Raw genomic sequence first — 19,048 nt, 5'->3', positions numbered from 1 at the left:
AACAGCAACGCGGTGGAAACTGCATCTGAGCCCGGGAGCAGGAGGAGTGGATTCGTGGGCAGCATTACAGTGCAAGAGTCATCAGGCTGGTGGCCATCACTCAGGACTGGCTTTTTGGACAGCAAACCTCCAGAATCAATTAAAAACCTAGCAGCAATTGTGAAAGGATGGGAGCAGGGATGAACCCTGAAAGAACAACCATGCTTCCCAGGCCCGCAAGAAGTCCCCCTAGACCACAGCGATAGAACAGTGGGGAAGGAGATCCTCTTGCTTGCTGCCCAATCGAGTTCGAGCCCCAGAACACCTAGCCAGCCACGACCGCAGAGCCACGAGTAAGTCCTGAGCACTGTCTGATGTGGCCCCAAACCCCGAATCTCCCAAAACAAGTGCCCCAGAAAACCTGATTCCGAGTACAAGGGCAGGGCGGTGAACGGTGCACAGTACACATGAGTGTAGGAGTGCAGGGGGCATGCTCAAGGCAGTGCCCTTGGTCAACACCTGCCACTGGGCATCAGTGGGGTGCTTGGGTTGCCTCGGACACCCCAGAAACGCAAGGGAAGCCTTGCCAGCAACCTCCCGAGCCACTCACTGGCAGGCGAGCAGGCGGGACAGCCTGGGCCTGAGTGACAGCGGCCTGCCCCGCCCACTCCGAGCATGTACCGCCTACTCCCGGCGTGCCCCGCGCCTGGCCTCCCGGAGAGGCGCCCCACAATCCCGGCCGCCCATTGGCTGGGGGCGCGGCGGGGGCGGCTCCGGGCGCAGGGCGGCGGATTCAAGATGGCGGCGGCCAGGGGACGGCTTCCAGCCGAGCGCCAAAGGGCACGCGTGTGGTGGCGGCTGGGCGGGAGCGCGCCCGCTCCTGGCGGAGCCCGGCGAGCCCCAGGGCCCGGCCGAAGGCTCCTGCGGGCCGGCGGGGAGGAGCAGGGAAGGCACTGCCACTCACCTTCGCTCTCCCGGCCTCCACCTTCCTGCGCCGCTGCTCTTGGTCATCCTCTTCCATATCCCACGGGCTTTTCGCGTAGCGCCGGGGGCCTGGGACCGCCGCGGTGCCGCCTTCGCTCTGTTTATACTCCCACCCCCTCGCTCATTGGCCCTGCCCCCCAGGCTCGCCCTCCCCTCGCGACAACTGTCACGCAGACGTGCGCCCGCCCCGGGCCACGCCGCCAATCAGGAAGCTGTGGCCTCGCCCTCGCGCAGGCGCGGCCCGGCCGGCGCGCCCGGCGCCAGACTCCGCCATCCTGCCGGAAGCGTCTCGGCAGCGCGTGGCCTCTTCCGCCCCGCTCGGACCGGGCCAATGAGCGGGTGCGAAGCCGTCCGCGCGCCCTGTGATTGGTCAGTTTTAAAGGCGCGCGCCGCCCTAGGGGTGGCGGGCGAGGCGCCGTCCAATGGGAGCACAGAGCGGGGTGGCTGGTGGCGCTACCCTTGATCACCGGGGGCTCAGCCCTAGGCCCCGGCCGCGGCCCGTGACTTCTGTCTGCGGCGCCAACTGGCGCAAATGCCCGCCGCTTCTGGCCGGCCAGACGTGTGTTAGGGGCCGGGAGCCGTGGTCGGAGCCGCGCCCCCGGAAGTCAAGTCGCCTTCTGATAATGCGGTGATCTTGCCCGGAGAGCCTGTGGTGTCCACGCCTGGTCATCGGCATGACCGTGAAGGACAGAGATGCGCAGGCGCTGGCCTTTGCCGTGAAAATGATGTAGGCAAGTAGATAGGGAAAGGCCCTTGGCAATGAAACTTGGATTAACAAAGTTTCAAGGAAGAAGAATTCTAGGACTTGACCCACCTTGTGGATACAGAAAACAAAGTCCTGATAAGACCATCCGCAGACCCTGAGGATATAGGCCTCCTCCCCATGAAGTTCCTCTTTTTGGGCCTCCCTTTTAATCCGATTAACTTTAGTGATTCAGCCCCAAGAAGACCATCAACGCTGCTCCCAACCTCCCTGGTAACCTTATTAGCAACAAACTTACCTGGGAAGAAGTTTCACGTGGGGGCTGGCTGGAGAAAACCTATAAAGGCCACCTTGAACAAAGGAAGGGCGCGCATATGCTGCCTGAGCTCATGTGCTGCTTGCGTCCATGTGGCCGAACACATGTGTCGCCCGCATCGCCCCTCTTGAGATGTACTTTCATGCTTTTGTGTCTAATGCTAGGATGTGTGTAGGGGCTCTCTCCGCCCTTGGAGAAGCCCGTGTTCTCTCTTGAGTACGTTACTCTCTCTTACTCTCTCCCCCTCCACACCTTAAAAATCCTCCAAATAAACTCTATTTATTTCACTGCTTGTCTACTCCTGAAATTCCTTTCTGCAAGGCGAGAGAAGAACCAGTAACCCTGGGTCTCAAGTGGCAGAGGCGGCTGGGGAGAACATAACCGTCTTTCTCCTCCCCACTTCACATAAGTCACCCGTGGGGCCCACCGACATCAAAAAGACAAGGCTGTCACCGCTAGACAACCCGTCACCAGCACAGTTAATGATTAATTACGCTGAGCATCAGTGCGCTTCGCACCAGACCATGCAGAAGGCACTTGGCGGTGTCAGGGCACCATCCCGTGTAGATGTGCTGCCTCACGAGGTCCAGGCCACGGGGTGATCCCTGTGGTGGGGCTGTCCCCGATCCCAGTGTCCTGGTGCGCAGGAGGGCTGAGGAGAGGCAACCTCAGGATCCTGAAGTCAGTGGGCCCCCATGGTGGCTTATGTGAGGCAGAGAGGAAAGAGATGGTCACTTTCTCCCAATCTACCTCTGCACCCCCCCCCCACACACACACACACACCAGCTGAGAATCCTCACACTGATAAAGTCTGCAGTGAGTCCCTGCATGGCAGAGGCCAGAGCAGGGCCAGCCCCACCTGGTGTCCACTTGGTCTCTCTGCTTGGGAGTTGATCCCTGCCACCTGATTTCTCGGTGAGCCACTGACTCAGCTTGGGGCAAGGAAATGCTCTTTGCAGGAAAGGAAATGCTCTTTTACAGGTCAGGTTCTTGTCTTGCCTCGCAGAAAAGAATTTCAGGAGTTGACAAACAGTGAAGTAAAAACAGCTGAGGGTTTTGAGGAAAGGTAAGAAAGGAGAGAAAGTAATGCATTCAAGAGAGAATGTGAGCTTCTCCAAAGGTGGAGAAAACCCCTCCACGCATCCCAGCATTAGATATGAAAGTACACATTTCAAGAGAGGAGATGCAGGAAACACGTGGGCACAGACAGCACATGGGCTTGCACAGTTTATATGCACTTTGTTTGTTCAAGGTGGCTTTTATAGGGTTTCTCCAATCTGCCCCAGGTGGGACTTTCTAACTAGGTAAGACTCAATTGCTAGAGCAGTGGCCAAGGGGGTTAGGTTGATGGTCTTTGAAATGCCTTTCCTGGCCTTTGTTCCAGCTGAATCTTCTCTCTGGAGGAGGGGGCTGTCCAGCCTTCTCTGATCTTTTAGTAGAGCCTCTAAAATTAATCGGATTAAAGGAAGAAATTGAGGGTTCTTGAGGAATTTCCTCAGGCCCTTACTGTAGGGAAGATTTCAGTCTCCTCGGGGTCTGCTGCTGGGGAAGATCTTAACAGGTCTTGCTTTCTCTGTCCACAAGGTGGGCCAACCTTAGAACTAGTGGCTCTATTACATGCCAGGAATTTCAGGTGGGTGAGCTAGGCTTTCCATAATCTACCTATCTACAACAACCCCAGATGGGAAAGCGAGAGTAAGTCTGCTGGAAGGCGGTCTCTGCTGAGCCCTGGGAGGCAAAGACCTTACCTTCATGGCAAGTTTTCGGTTGTGGTCAAAAGTTGACAGGGCTGGGGCTGGAGCAATAGCACAGCAGGTAGGGCGTTTGCCTTGCACGCAGCCGACCCGGGTTCAATTCCCAGCATCCCATATGGTCCCCTGAGCACCGCCAGGGGTAATTCCTGAGCACAGAGACAGGAGTAACCCCTGTGCATTGCCGGGTGTGACCCCCCCCAAAAAAAAAAAGTTGACAAGGCTGACAAGCTGCTCTGCCCTCTCACCTCCCTAGGCACCTTTTAATCTAGGCAAGTCAGCCTCTGCTCCTGTTTTGTTTCCTGCTTTATAATAAATCTGTAGAGAGCTGCTTGAATTGGGCAAATCTGTGGGGAATACAAGTACTTCTCTCTCATTTTAATCTGTATTTTGGAGTGGCAGAGGTAGATGTTTGGCCACTGGTGCTCAAGGTGCTGTTCATGGTTATGCTGGGATCTGCACCCTCTGCTGAACTGTCTGCCCAACATAGGAACTTGTCTTCCAGGCTTCCAGGTTGTGTGCCCAACTTAGTGGTTAGAGGGGAAGGTTTCCTCCCAAGTCCCTACCCTTCCTTCTCTGTGAGATCTTTGTATAAATTGACACAAATTCCAAGCTGCTATTTGGTTTAATTGGGCCACATCCTAGCATGAGCCACCAGTGGTGACCACATCAGCATAGCAACATGTTAGGGTAGACTGACAGCATCCTTAAGGGGGAATCCTGCCACCAGCCATGCAGCTGCCCAGGGTAGTGCCCATGAGCTTTATGGATACGTCTACATCTCAGGGGGCTGAGGCTTGTGGCTACACCATGCAAACTAAGAGAGCTTGCATGTTTAGCAGGAAACAACCCATCCTGCTGAAGCAAATGGAAGGATACCTTGAATGCCAGGCACTTCTGTTGACTGGTCAGGCACTTAGTTACCACAGTGACAGTTGACAAAGCTCTGGTTAAAGTCAGTTAGCGCTTATCAGCTTCCCGGAAGAGTGAGCTTGACTACACTGGCAACATTTGACAGTCATTCAGAATAAAGACTGTTGAATGAAAACAATTGTTTTCTTATCTAAACAAACAAGTTCAAAGTTGGTCAAAGTAAGGAACAGAAAAAATCTGAGTCCTACCAAGACTAAATCCACAGCCAGAGCTCCCAAGCTGCACCACATGAGGCCTCAAAAACGCATAAATAAGTAACAGTAGACCAATTGAGGGAGCAGTAAATACAGGTTGCTGGTAACAGTATAAATCTTATTTTTCTGCCCTAAAATCTCAGGGATTGATGCTCTTTCATAGAAGGTAAATGTACATACAAAAGATGGTCTTGGGAGGCTGGAGCGATAGCGCAACAGGGAGGGTTGTTTGCCTTGCACACAGCCGACCCGAGTTCAATTCCCAGCACCCCATATGGTTCCCCAAGAACCACCAAGAGTAATTCCTGAGCATCGCCAAGTGTGACCCCAAAAGCAAAATATATATATATTTTTTTCTTTGTGGAGGAGAAACAGTACAGCAGGTAAGGTGCTTGCCTTATATGTACCCAACTTAGGTTCGATCCCCATAGCGGCCCCTGAGAAATGAGTAACCCCTGAGCATTGTTGGATGTGATCCAAAAACTTAAAAAAAAATTAAAAATAACATTTCTCTTACTTTGTAAGACTGTTTAAAGAAAACCAGAAAATAAGCAGGACATTTAAAATAGTTTTGCTGTTAAGTAGCAACTGGGGAGGCACCAAGCAGTGCTGGGGGGTGGAGGGGGCGGGACGTGCAGACTAGAACCTGGGTCCAGCCCTCTGAACTATCTTCAAGGCCCTAGATTACTCTCTTTTTTTATTTTAAAATTTCTTTAATCACCTTGAAGTTACAATTATTCATAACTGGATTTCAGGCATACAATATTTCAACACCTTTCCCTTCACTGCCATCCGCTTTCCTCCATCGATACCCACCACCTGCATTTGCTCCTACTAAACAGTATGCTTCCATAAGAGGCACTTTGCTTTAAGAAGTTTTTGCACTGTGGTTTACAGCAATGTTGATAAGGATTTCATACATAACATTTTACCACCTTTCAGCACCACCTCTTCCTGGGTTAAATGCTTCCCTCCACCATAGTCGCTGTCCCATCACTGTCCAATCCTCCAGCCCCCTCAAGTGGCATGTTTCCTACTGAAGACGGGTTCTCATGTTCTTTGTTTCTGTTGCCTTTGGGTACTCATTATTCCATCATTATGTTTCTTTAGATCCTGCACATGAGAGAGATCACTCTCTGTTGCTCTTTTGTCCCTCCTACTAACTTTACACAGCATGATACGCTCCAGATCCCTCTATGTTGCAGCATATTATATGACTTTATAATTTCTTATGGCTGAGTTATATACCATTGTGGATACCTGCCATAGGTTCTTTTATCTAGGCCCCAGATTACTCTTTGTACTTACCAGATAATCTCTTACTTTTTTTCTTTTTCTTTTTGGGTCACACCTGGCAATGCTTAGGGGTTACTCCTGGCTCATGCACTCAGGAATTACTCCTGGCGGTGCTCAGGGGACCATATGGGATGCTGGAAATCGAACCTGGGTTGGCCCCGTACAAGGCAAACACCCCCCCCCGCTGTGATATCACTCCAGCCCCCCAAGACCATCTCTTGTATGTAAGTTTACCTTCTATGAAAGAGCATCAATCCCTGAGATTTTATTTTTCATAAGATTTATACTGTTACCAGCAACCTGTATTTACGTCTCTCAATTGGTCTACTGTTACTTATTTATGTGTTTTTGAGGCCTCACCTGGTGCAGCTCAGGAGCTCTCAACTCAGTGCATGTGGGGGTCATTACTGGTGGTCCCTGGAAGGCCCAGGGATCAGACCTAGGCCTCCTGCATGCAAAGCCGGATCTCTTAATTTTTTAGAAGTAAACCCCAATCCTTAATCTTTCCAACTGATTTTTTGTGTGTGTGCTTTTTGGGTCACACCAGGGGTTATTCTTGGCTTTGCACTCAGGAATTACCCCTTGTAGTGCTCAGGGGACCATATGGGATGCTGGGAATCAAACCTGGGTTGGCTGCGTGCAAGGCAAATGCCCTACCCGCTGTGCTATTGCTCCAGTTCCTTTCCAACTGATTTTTACAGGGGTCATAGCTACGGGTACATTGAGAGACACAACTGTATAAAAATATTGAGGAGAGCCTCTTGATGGGCTGAAGCATGGCTTGACATGCGGGTGCCCAACTCTCAGTCCCTTGCATTGTAGGGGCCTGCTGCGTGTCATTGGGGCTGACTTCCAAGCATTGCCAGGTGTAACCCAAAACCAGAAAGTAGTATTGGGGAGCCTTTTGTAGGAGGGGTCTGAAATCACTCAGGATTTCTGGGACCCCTCTGTTCTATTGTTGTCTTTGTGCTGATAGCACTGCAGGTACACTCTCAGCCCAGGCACCCTTAGAGTTGAGCACCCTGGACTCACCCCCAGGGCCACCAAGTGCAGGGAACTCTCCTGGCATCACGCTGTGTGGCTACACTTCCTGCTCCTGACCCACAGCCATGAGCAACAGAGCAAACACTAGGTAGTGCCTCAGAATAGGGGCTGGGGGCAGCAAGATGGCACAGCCAGGCACAGACTTTCCAAGAACAGCAGAGACTCAGCTTCACGCCAGAGCACAGGTCTCCCACTGCCCTCCCACAGTCGGACATTATGAGCCAGGACAACGGTTTCCAAGGGTTTCCAAGCCGGCACTCAACTCCAGGGTTACCTCTCAGACTCCAAGACCAATTTCAACTTTGACTTTTTGTTTAGTTGTGCTGCTCACACATGGCCAGTGGCAGTGTAGGCTTCTCACAAGTGTTCCTATGAAACATTTAGGGCATATCTTTCCACAGTGTCAGGGGAAAGACCTAGTTAGGTGAGCTTCACAGTACGTGGTCTGCATGCCACAGAGGGAAATGCCCAAATGGTGAGTTCCTGAGAGACAGGAGCCAACTCATGGAGATGGCAGCAGTGAGGAGAGTCAGCAGAGTCACCCTACATCAAACAACATGACCTCTTAGGTCATGTCTCAGCACAGGACCTCCCTCCAACCCCCAGGGAGCAGCAATGGGAGGATGTGGCTGTGAAACAGGAGCCTGGGAGGGACATACCTCCAGGGCATCAGCAATCCTGAGGAAGAGGTAACAGTGACAGTGAGGCTACAGGTGATAGTGGCCCCCAGGAACAGGTGGCCCTGCAGGGCCAGGCTGCATTCAGTAGTGCCCTGGACATATGAGGAGAGAAGGGTCATGTGCCTGAGTGGTTTGCACCCCTCCAGGAGCCCCAGGGAGAAGAGCTCTGCAAACTGCTGCCCCTTGAACAGTCACATTTGGTGATCACAATGTCACAGAAGATGTAGCTAGGGCCATATAGTGTCTATGTTCCTGCATGGGAAAGACACATTACTGATGAGCTCAGGTGACCCACTGGAGCCTGTCCACAGCTGCCCCTCAAAGACAGTCCCAGAACAAGGCTCGGGCAGAACCCGGGGAGGGGGGAATTCTGCCACCTTCTCATGTGGGACCTGTCTTAAAGCATAAAGTCTGTTAAAGGCCAGCTGGCCTACTCGTGGCCCCTGATCTGTAAAGGTCAGGTGACTGTCAGGGCCATGATGCAGTAACCCAAGGACATGTATTAGGAAGGTTCTTGGGGTATCCTTGGTTTCTGATGCCTCTTCTAGGTGAGCGCCTGGTGGAGCAGACACTGTGATCACTCTCACCTCGTCCCATCTATCCCCCTCCCGCCTGTGTACTGAGCGGGCTGACAAGCTGTGACTGACAGGTGAGCTCCCGGGCATGGACAGCTGGGCTGGGCTGCCTGTGCCCGCCAGTACCACATGCTCTGTGTCACACACCCTTTAGAAAAGGCTTCTAAGCCTCACACAGCTCCTGCCTCATCCCACAGGCACGACATGGCAGAGGGACCCTGGACAGGTAGACCGTATGGACCCCACATCTCCCCTGAAAGCCCAACTTAAAGGGTCTATGGGGGTTGCTGAGAGTCCCACCTAAAGCTGGGCAAGTCTCCTAAAGCCTGCTGGCCGCTGACAGCCCCTACACCCTGGGCTATTAACTCACTCCCATCTGGCTGGAAGTGTCCCCACCATAGGTCAGTGGGTGGCTGCCTGAGGCCTGGATTCCCCTGCCCTCAGGTTCTGTTGCCACCTACTATGACTTCCAGGCATGCCCCACCCAGCCACACTGGGCACTGCTGTATTTACTGGTCAGACCGCGCAGGACAGAACAGCCTGGAAGGGCCCAGAGGAGCCCTGGCAACTGCCCTGCTGCCCAGCAACACCAGCCGGGCTGCACACAGTGGCTCAGGTGGCAGGGCAACACGGGGACCCTTCAAGGGGCCAGGGACTGAGAGTGGCCCTTCCTGGACAGCATGCAGGACTTTCCAGGAGAACAGATGACCCGCCTGTGCCTGAGACTCCTGGAGAAGGTGAGAACCGGGCACTGCAGTGGGGCTTTTTCTTCTTTTTGTCTTTTAGCCACACCCAGCAATGGTCAGTGCTTACTCCTGGCTCTGCACTCAGGAATCACTCCTGGCGAGCTCAGGGACCTTATGGGATGCCAGGGAGTGAACCTGGGTCAGCCACATGCAAGGCAAGTGCCCTGTCCAGTGTACTGTCGCTCTGGCCTCTCCTTTTCTTTTTACTTTGGCCTCCCAAGCAGTGTGCGGTGGCCTCTGGTCAGACTGGAAGCCATGCTGCTTAGGCCCTGCGGTATCAGGGATGACTCAGGCCACCCAACAGTAACAAACGGTGCTCAGGGGCCTCCAGGGCTGCTGACCTGTCCCTACCTCATCACTGACTGACCCCGGGGCAGATGTTGTTGACCAGCCTTCAGAGAACAGCGGGAAAGGGCAAAGGGTTCCCTTCCTTTCAGACTAATCTCTGCCCTGACAAACCTCTACACAGTTTCTTACCCCATGATGAAGGAAAGTGATTTCTTGGTTTTTCTTCTTTGCACTGCTTTCGTTCTCATTTATTTATTTATTTATTTATTTATATTACTGTAGTTTTTGGTTTGGGGACCTGCTCCTGGCTCAGTGCTGAGGGGTGCAAGGGGGACCATGTGCTGTCAGGATGGATGCTGGCCCACTTGCATAGCTGAGGCTCAACCCTTTGAACCTTTCCTGCCCACTTCTTTTGTTCTCACTTTGTGCCCCCAGGACCCAGCATGCTTCTGGGCTGGTTCCTCTGACCCTGTGCTGGTGTGTTTGTTCACAAAAGTGAATGTGTGCTGCATGCATTCAGTTCCCCTCCAAACTAATTCCTGCCGGGCTGGCACCACTGCCAAAGACGCATGAAGGAGGGAACAGAGCCGTCAAAACTGATTGATGATCAGTAGCTATTTATTCCAATCTTCTGCATCTCCATACCAGACTCACATTCCTCTCCTCCTGTAGGGTAACATTGCTTTGTCCTTCTTCCACAAGAAGCTTAGGTTTATCTGGTGACACCCATCAATCTGGTTACACCCATCACAGTGCTCCAGAGGCACTTCCACTTCCATTGTGTTTACATGTAAACAGTCTTCCCTATGCTCTCCTTCCCACCCAGTTAATCAGCTTTCCCCTTAATCAGACTTTGTTAAGTTGTAAAGTCAGTTTCCCAGAAATCTATGATTTTATATGTATGAGTGAAATATTGCCTTTCTCCTCTCCTTATGCCTTATGAACAGTTTACTTTAAAGTAATATCCTTTTTGTATAGATACAGGAAGACGGTTAACATCATGCTTTGTAACTTTAGGATTTGATTGGCCTTGAATATTATTCACTTCCAGGCATCTGCTTTCTCGACTTAAGCCTCAGTTGCCCTTAGTTCCTAACATCCCAAAAGCAGGGTCCCGACGAGGGACTGAATGGACCCAGGGCAAGCGGTGAGCTACCCTGGCAGCGAAATGGGCCAGGCCAAAGTGCCATGATTCTTAACTATAAGTTAAGAGTTTGATCATAGACAAATGCTGTCATGATCCAAAGGTAATGACAAGACTAGGATCCTGCTAGGGGTGGGAAAGACTATCTGGCCTGAGCACCGTAGTCTGAGATCGAGATGGCCCTAGGAGAGCAATTCTATAAGTTTAAGATATTTCTTACTGTATCCATACAAAATGATTTATATTATATTCTTATATGCTTGTCGGACAAGGAGAGGAGAGGCACACCCATGGGATTCTGCTCTAGGGTGGGTCCTCCTGCTGAGAAACGATCTGTCCTAGGAGTGGCCTTCCCTGAGGCTAAGATTTCTACCCCTATTGATTTCTACCCCTATTGATTGTGACCACACCTATGTATAATTGTTCCCCCAATTCCTCTTGGAGAGAGATATAAGGAGACTGTAGATTGGGCATAGGGGGGCAGAGACAGATGAAGAGAGAATCAGAATAAACTACGACTAATACCAACCAGCCTGGCCCTCGTTCCTTCCTCCGCTTGACCATCGCCATCGACCTCCCTGGGTGGGAGAAGGGTGAGACTACTGAACACGGGCAGCGGGAGAGATAGAGCCACCGCTGCTGTGGGTGCCGTGCCCCTTTTTGTGTGAGTTTACACATCTGGCGTCCTATATTCCAACATTGTGTGAGTTTACACATCTGGCGTCCCTGGGTGGGCACAAACCACCAACCTTTCGGTGATTGATGATCAGTAGCTATTTATTCCAATCTTCTGCATCTCCATACCAGACTCACATTCCTCTCCTCCCAGTCTCACACTGCCCATCCAGCTTCACTCTGCCCATCCATTTTCACTCTCCCCCATTCCAGTCTTACTTTGCCCCCTTTCCTGTCTTCCAGTTAGTTAAGAGCCCAACCTCCAAAGGTTGGGAATAGCAAATAGACAGAGGTGAGGTAGCACAATGAATATTTGTAAAGCCCCTCCTTCCAGGAAGCTTCTTCTAAGACAAAGATCTCAACCAGCTAGGAGACCCGCTCAAGGGCAGAATTTCATCTAAGGGTGTACTTCTCCTTTCCTTAGTCCATAAACAATCATCTTAGATTTACTTCTTAATAATCTTTCTGGGCTGGAGCTATAGCACAGCGGGTAGGGCGTCTGCCTTGCATGCGGACCGGGGTTTGATTCCTCCACCCCTCTCGAAGATCCCGGCAAGCTACCGAGAGTATCTCGCCCGCACAGCAAAGCTTGGCAAGTTACCCGTGGCGTATTCGATATGTCAAAAACAGTAACAACAAGTCTTACAATTTTTTGTGAGACGATACTGGTGCCCGCTCGAGCAAAATTGATGAACAACGGGAGGAGAGAGAGAAAGATAATCTTTCTAGTCATTTAGTATGGACACAGTAAGAGATATATTAAGCTTATAGGGAGACTTTCCTGGGGACATCTCGCTGTACATCCCAGACTACAGTCCTCAGACCAGATTAGTTCTTCCTAACCCCAGCAGCATCCTTGTCCGGTTACTTCTCTTTGGGTCATGACAGATTTTGTCCATGACCATGCATTTAACTTATTATGAGTTTTATGGTACTTGGCCTGTTCTTTTCGATGCCAGAGTAGCTTACAGCTTGCCCTAGGTTCATCCAATTCCTTTGTCAGGATCCTCCTTTTGGGGTGCTAGGAACTAAGGGCAACTAAGGTTTAAGTCATGGAAATATGACAGATGCCCAGGAATAAATATTATTCAGAGTCAATTAACTCAAGTTGCAAGAGCATAGCTCTGTCTTCCTGTGTCTACACAAAAAGGGCATTGCACTAAAGTAAACTGCAAAGGACATAAAGGAAAGAGAAAAGCAGTATTTCACTTACATATACAAAATTCAGGGTTCTTAGAAGAATCTGACTTTACAAGTCACAGGGTCTCATTTGGGAATATAATTGATTAACAGACAGGGGAAGGAGAGCACAGAGGAAAAGTTAAAGATAAACACAGAGGAATGGGAGTGTCTCAGGAGCACTGTGATGGGTGTAACCCAGTAAACCTAAACTCCCTGTGGCAAGGGAGAAAGGATGGAGGAGAAAGGATGAACTAATGTTATCCTACACTGGTGCTTAGGGGAAGATCCTGTAAATCTCTGGGCTGTATATCTGCACTCACTGTACACAGAGTGACCACACGGTTCCTGGGGACACAGGGGCAGGCCACCTGCCACACACATTCTGCTCCTGTCACTTGTCTGGGGCCTGATGTGGCCAAAAGGGCTGGGCAATCCCTCCAGGCCTCATCTTTATCTCTCTCTCTCTCTCTCTCTCTCTCTCTCTCTCTCTCTCTTAGAAACTGGACCAAGAGCGTGAGGATGTGGAAGGCGATTCTGAGGACACCCGACTCATGCCAGGTGAGACAGCCTCTGGGAGGCAGCCAGAAAGCACAAGAGCCCCCACTGCCCAGTCCTTCCCTTCTACTCGTGTTCAAGACACCAGAGTGGCTGCACTGACCCTCCTTTCCAGGAGAGACCCCAGGTCCCTGATGCTGGAGTGCCCACACCCCAACCCATAGGCTGGCCCCAGACACCACCTCCCTGGGGGTTAGGCACTTGTGGGGGCTGGGTCTGGCTCCCCCACAGGCTGTGGGCCATGGGCCTAGGCTGACTGCATCTCTCAGCCAGCACTGCCCTTGCAGGGTCCGAGGGCCAGCTGCGGAGCGCTCTGAGGAGGAGGAAGGAGCTGCTGCGCAGGCTCTGGGTACGAGGTGCTTCCCGGGAGGGTTCTGCAGAAGGCCTGGACACAGGCACCCGGAATCTGCACACATCGAAACCCACACGGGCTGCAGTGCTGTGGCGGGTGCAGGAGTGGCTGTGCGCAATACCAGAACCCCACCCTTAGGGAGGGAACTAGGATATGACGAGCCACCAGGCTGCACCCGGGATGCCCAGCAGGACTGCCTGGCAGTGAATGCAGTGGGCAGGGCCCATGCCGCAGCTCTCCTGGTTTGGCAGGACCAGCACCTCCTAGAAGAGCTTGCTGGGCCGCAGGCCTGGAGCGGAACCAGCAGAGGAACCCACCGACCAGCACTACCCCCCGAGCTGCCGCCCTCCCCACCACTGGCCCCTGAGCCCCAGCGTGTCATCCAACACTTGGTCAGTCTTCGGGCACTGAGGGGGCAGAGCTGTGTGTGTGCAGGGCTATGCCACTCACCCCACTGAGCAGCACTCAGGGGTTCTTCCACACCTCATCCTCTCAGACCAGCATAGGGTCTCACAGTGGGCTCTGAGAGTCTGTCTGCTATGCACCGGGCCCTGTATGAGGACATCTCTGTCAGCCACTGAGAGGCGTAGGGGAAGGAGCAGCAGGAAGACAGGAGCAGTAGGAGGAAAGGAAGGATGATCAGGAGGAGCAGGAAGGGGAACTACAGTTGTCTGCCAGCCTGTTGTAGCCTCCTACGGAGAGAAGGGCCCCCCTCTGAGACTCTTCCCCTCCTTTTCTTTGTTGAGGGACTCACCAGGCAGTGCTCAGAGCTTACTCCTGGCTCTGCACTCAGGGACTTGGGAACCATATGGGTTGCTGAGGATTGAACCTGGGTCTGCTTGCAGTTTGGATACCAACCCTATTAACTTATGGCCTTGCCCTTTTGACCTCATTACAACTTTTAAATTTTGTTAGTTTTCAGTTTTTAGGCCAAACCAGGCAATATTCAGGGGTTACTTCTGGCAGTACTTCAGGGACCATATGGGATGCTGGAGGTTGAACCCGGGTTGGCCTCCCGCACCTACCACTGTACTATCTCTTTATCTCTTTAACTTCATTTAACTTTTCTCATCCTACAACTTTAACATGAGTTCAGGGACAGACAAAATCATCAGCCCAAATATCACATCCTACATAATACCCAGATTGAAATATCTAGTTGTAGGAAGTCTATTTAAGCTCAAGGGACAATAATTTAAAGTTCCCTACTTATGGACAGATAAGTGATGATGGCTGGTGGGTGGTTGGGTGGATTGAAGGATGGGTCAGTGGGTGAATGGATGAATGGATGAGTGGGATGGTGGGTGAGGGATGGGTGGATGAAAGCTTGTTGGGCAGATGAGGTTGGGTGATTCAATGAACAAGTGGCTGGGTAGATACTTGGTAACAATTCTTCTGCCCTCCTAGATCCCCCCATCTCCTGCCACCATCATTCAGCAGCTCCCACAGCCACCACTAGTGGCACAGCTGCCCCCTTCCCAGACAGTTTCTACTCAAAGGTCAACAAGTATCAAGGAAGGTAAGTGTCCCAGCTGTTATGGGATATGAGATCCTCCCCTGAAGGAAGAGGTTTTGAAAGCTAGTCACTTTGGGATCCACTTTTGGCTGTTCAACTGAAGTTATTTTTTTAAAATAGCCTAGCTTTAGGAAATCTTTGTATAGGATTGTAGCTCCGTGGTAAAGCATATACAATTTATGATCCCCCAAAATAGGAGAAAAGAAATCTTAACCAGCGACTATCTCTGAGGGAAGAAAACAAGAGTTAGCAGGAAGGAGGCTGGAGAGGTCTGGGCTCTCAGCTCAGCTGAACCCTTGGTTAGAGCATTTCTCCTTCTTTTTCTTTTTGGGTCACACCTGGCTCTGCACTCAGGAATTACTCCTGGCAGTGCTCAGAGGACAAGATGGGATGCTGGGGTTTGTTCCCGGGTCAGCCATGTGCAAGGCAAACACCCAACTCACTGTGCTATCACTCTGGCCTGGTTACATTGTCTCTATTATGGACTCTGCTCTCGACTCTGCCAGCTATTTAGAAACCCTGGTTAGACAATTTCTATTAGAGTCATTTTTTTTTAAATTATTAGTGAAACACCATGAGATACAGTTGTAGACTTACAAGTTTTTGTGCTTGGGTTTCAGTTATATGATGATTGAGTACCCATCCTACCACCAGTGCCCATTCTCCACCCCCACCAATCCCAGTATCCCTCCCACCCCCCCATCCCCCAGCCCACCCTGCCTCTGTGGCAGGGTACTCCCTTTTGTTCTCTCCTATTGGGTGATGTGGTTTGCAGAAGAGGCATTGGGTGGCAATCATGTTAGGTCTATAGTCTACTTTCAGCATGCATCTCCCATCCTGGGTGAATCTTCCCAGCACCCTTTATTTGGTGCTCCCTTCTCTATCTGAGTTGCCTTTACCCCTAGAGTGTGCGGCTGGCCTCGAAGTCATGGAGTGAATCTCCTGGTATTTATCACAGCTGTTCTTGGGTGTTAGTCTCTTATTTTGTTACTTTATGTTGCCCAAATGAATGCAATCTTTCTATGTCTATCCCTCTCTTTCTGGCTCATTTCGCTTAGCATGATATTTTCCATGTAGTACCACTTGCATGTAAATTTCATGACTTCATTTTTCCTAACAGCTACACAGTACTCCATTGTGTAGATGTACCAAAGTTTCTTTAACCAGTCATCTGTTCTCGGGCACTCAGATTTTTTCCATATTCTAGCTATTGGAAACAGTGCTGCAATGAACAAACAAGTGCAGGTGTCACTTTGACTATACTTTTTTTGCCTCTCCGGGGTATATTCCCAGGAGTGGTATTGCTGGGTCAAATGGGATCTCAATTTCTAATTTTTTGAGAATTGTCCATACTGTTTTCCAAAAGGGCTGAATCAGTGGGCATTGCCACCAGCAGTGAAGGAGGGTTCCTTTCTCGCCACATCCGCGCCAACACAGGTTGCTTTTGTTCTTTTGGATGTGGGCCAGTAGTGTGAAATGATATCTCATTGTTGATCTTCATCTCCCTGATGATTAATGATGTAGAGCATTTTCTCATGTGCCTTTTAGCCATTCAGATTTCTTCTTTGAGAAAATTTCTGTTCATTTTGTTGCCCCACTTTTTGATGGGGTTGGATGTTTTCTTCTTGTGGAGTTCAACCAGTATTTTGTATATCCTGTATATCAACCCCTTGTCAGATGTGTATTCGGCGAATATCCTTTCCCATTCTGTAGACTGTCTTTGTATTTTGGTCACTGTTTCTTTTGAGGTGCAGAAGCTTCTTAGTTTAAGATAGTCCCATTTGTCTATCTCTGTTTTCACTTGCTTGGCCAGTGGCATGACATCTTTGAAGATACCATTAGTTTCAATGTCATGGAGGGTTTTGCCAACTTTTTCTTCAATGTACCTTAAGGATTCCAGTCTGATGTTGAGGTCTTTGATCCATTTTGATCTTACTTTTGTACATGGTGTTAGGCAGAGATCTGAGCCCAGTTTTTTGCATGTAGCCGTCCAGTTTTGCCAGCACCATTTGTTAATAGAGTCATGTTTTACATCATTGGTTTTGGTCACTGAAGTAAAATAAGAGTTAGAGGAGGAGGAGAGAGAGAGAGGGAGAGAGAGAGAGAAAGAGAGAGAGAGAAGAGACGGGGAGAGAACATCCAGCTGTGACACAGGTCATAGAAAATGTGCCTTTTTGAGGAGTTTTGGGCCATATGTGGTGATACATTGGACAGAGGTCAGCCACATGCAGGGTGAGCTAAAATTTTAGTGCCTGAACTCTCTCTTGGGCCAACTTCCCTGCTGCCTATCAGCCAGGGAGAGTGCTAGTCCTTTGTTCCTCTCACAGTCAGTAGCTCTCCTTCTGACCCTCCTAGATGTCCTCTTAGTTGAGTGGTTATAGGAATGCAGCTGTAGTGCCTGCCCCCAATCCCTGATTCCATGGCAAAATCTGTGTTCTCCAGAGCCTTCCAAATAAGGGATCCCACGGAGATGCATGTCTAGACAGCTGTGGGCATGGGCCAGCCTCCACACTGAGTCCCATCTTGATGGTGGCAGGAAGGCATTTGGGAGGAAGTGCACTTTGCATACGAAGCTTGGCTCTCTCTGGGCCAGCAACGGAGCCCTGTGAGGCCGGGCCAGCAGCAAGCCCAGTCCTCAGTGGACACATGAATGGGAGGCTGATGTAACCCTGTGGGCACTTACTGCGGGGCCAGAACTTGCCCCTTCTGGCTCAGCTGGGGCTGCATGTGTGTGTGAGCATGTGCGTGGTGTGGCCTCATGCCTGTGTCAGGAGAGTCATGGCAGAGGCCATGAGTCCTGCACATGCTCACCCCGCCCCCCTGCAGACATGGTGGAGATGATGCTGATGCAGAATGCACAGATGCACCAGATCCTCATGCAGGGGCTGATGCTGAAGGCGCTGCCACCAGCCGCATTCCAGGTGGGCTCAGCGGGGGGGAGCCCCCCGGGCTGGGGGATGACCAACCTGACCCAGACACCCAGGGGTCCCTGGGGAATGCCTGGCTCTGCCTGGGCTCTGTGTCCCCTGTTCCCTCCAGATGAGGACAAGGTTCCCCTCCTGCAGGGGGCCCTGTGGGGTGGGGCCTGCTGAGAGGGGCGCAGTGCTGGGGCCCCGTGGGGACAGACCTGCTGAGAGGGACCTTGTGCTAAGACCCCACAGCCACCACCTCCTGGGGCTCTTCGAGTTGAGAGGCAGAAACCGCTGTCTGTGCACCACCACCACTATGCCCCCTCTGGCACTATGGGATACTCACCATGGCCCCCTGTGGTCTCGGCCACCACCCTGCCCTCTGCTGCTGGCTTCCTGCCCACCCTGCACCATGTGGCTGGGCCCTCCACAGCTGCCCTCAACCTGTAAGTCTTAGCTGGAATCCTGGGGGTAGGATGGGGAGCCCGGGTGCACCCCCACCTCTGCTAGATGCTGCTCTGCTGTCTTCCGAGAGATCCACCCAGGGAACCTCCTGGTCCACCCAGTGTGGTGGCCACATCCCCACAAAAGCACCTACTTTGTGGGGTGCACTATAATGGCCTCTGTCTATTCCCTTAGGGCGGCTGATGGGGTTCCACGCCCCCAGGCTCCAGGCCTGTGAGCCCTGCACCTGCCCCTCTGAGGAGGAATCAGCTCCGGTGAGTGCTGTCATACCAAAGGGCCCAGGTGGAGAACTGGAATCATGAGCCACCTGGGGGCTCTGAGGAACCCAGGCTGGGCATCCTGAGGGCAGAGGAACTGAGTCCCCAGCCAGGCAGGCGCCCTGCATTCTGTGAGGGCACAGGTGCTGGGTAGCTAGAGCAGCGGCCAGCAGTGGGGGATGCCTCACAGGCACCGGAATCTGGGATTGGTCCTGCTGCACAGGTCTATGGCTCGGCTCCCTGTTGTGGGTTTTCCCCCTGTGCATCCAACCATTACCTCACTCCCTGATTCTTTTTCCTGGTGGGACTCATTTCTGTGCCACATTACTGTGGTTTCAGTCTCAGGGTCCCTGGGGTCAAGCAGTGACCTCATGAGCAGAGAGCCCGCTGAGAGGGGACCCTAATATACATGACTCCCTGGCTGAAGACAGGGGGTTCTGAGCACAGCTCCCAGAGTGAATAGCAAGGGGTGCTGGGCACAGCTCCGGGGAGGAAGTGGGTGGA

General features: G+C 51.7%; 1 protein-coding gene across 1 annotated transcript; it reads left to right on the top strand.

The window, feature by feature from the left end:
- The first annotated feature begins 1,637 nt into the window (after positions 1-1,637).
- Positions 1,638-18,470, top strand: CUNH21orf58 (chromosome unknown C21orf58 homolog). Its single transcript, XM_056119650.1, has 8 exons — positions 1,638-1,690; positions 9,135-9,192; positions 12,988-13,048; positions 13,333-13,394; positions 13,649-13,789; positions 14,805-14,916; positions 17,740-17,834; positions 18,462-18,470. The coding sequence occupies exons 1-8, from the start codon at positions 1,638-1,640 to the stop codon at positions 18,468-18,470; spliced, it is 591 nt and encodes a 196-aa protein (XP_055975625.1).
- The last annotated feature ends 578 nt before the right edge of the window (positions 18,471-19,048 follow it).

The sequence above is a fragment of the Sorex fumeus genome, unplaced genomic scaffold (genome assembly GCF_029834395.1).
Source record: "Sorex fumeus unplaced genomic scaffold, SorFum_2.1 ptg000041l, whole genome shotgun sequence".
In the NCBI taxonomy this organism is placed as follows: Eukaryota; Metazoa; Chordata; class Mammalia; order Eulipotyphla; family Soricidae; genus Sorex; species Sorex fumeus.
This window is presented reverse-complemented; position numbering and strand designations above follow the sequence as displayed.

Bases quoted from the DNA above. Each gene is read 5' to 3' on its own strand.
- CUNH21orf58 (XM_056119650.1), top strand. From the start codon at position 1,638: ATGACCGTGAAGGACAGAGATGCGCAGGCGCTGGCCTTTGCCGTGAAA. The intron at 9,193-12,987 runs GTGAGAACCGGG...TCTCTCTCTTAG, and splicing joins GCCTGAGACTCCTGGAGAAG to AAACTGGACCAAGAGCGTGA. The intron at 13,049-13,332 runs GTGAGACAGCCT...CTGCCCTTGCAG, and splicing joins GGACACCCGACTCATGCCAG to GGTCCGAGGGCCAGCTGCGG.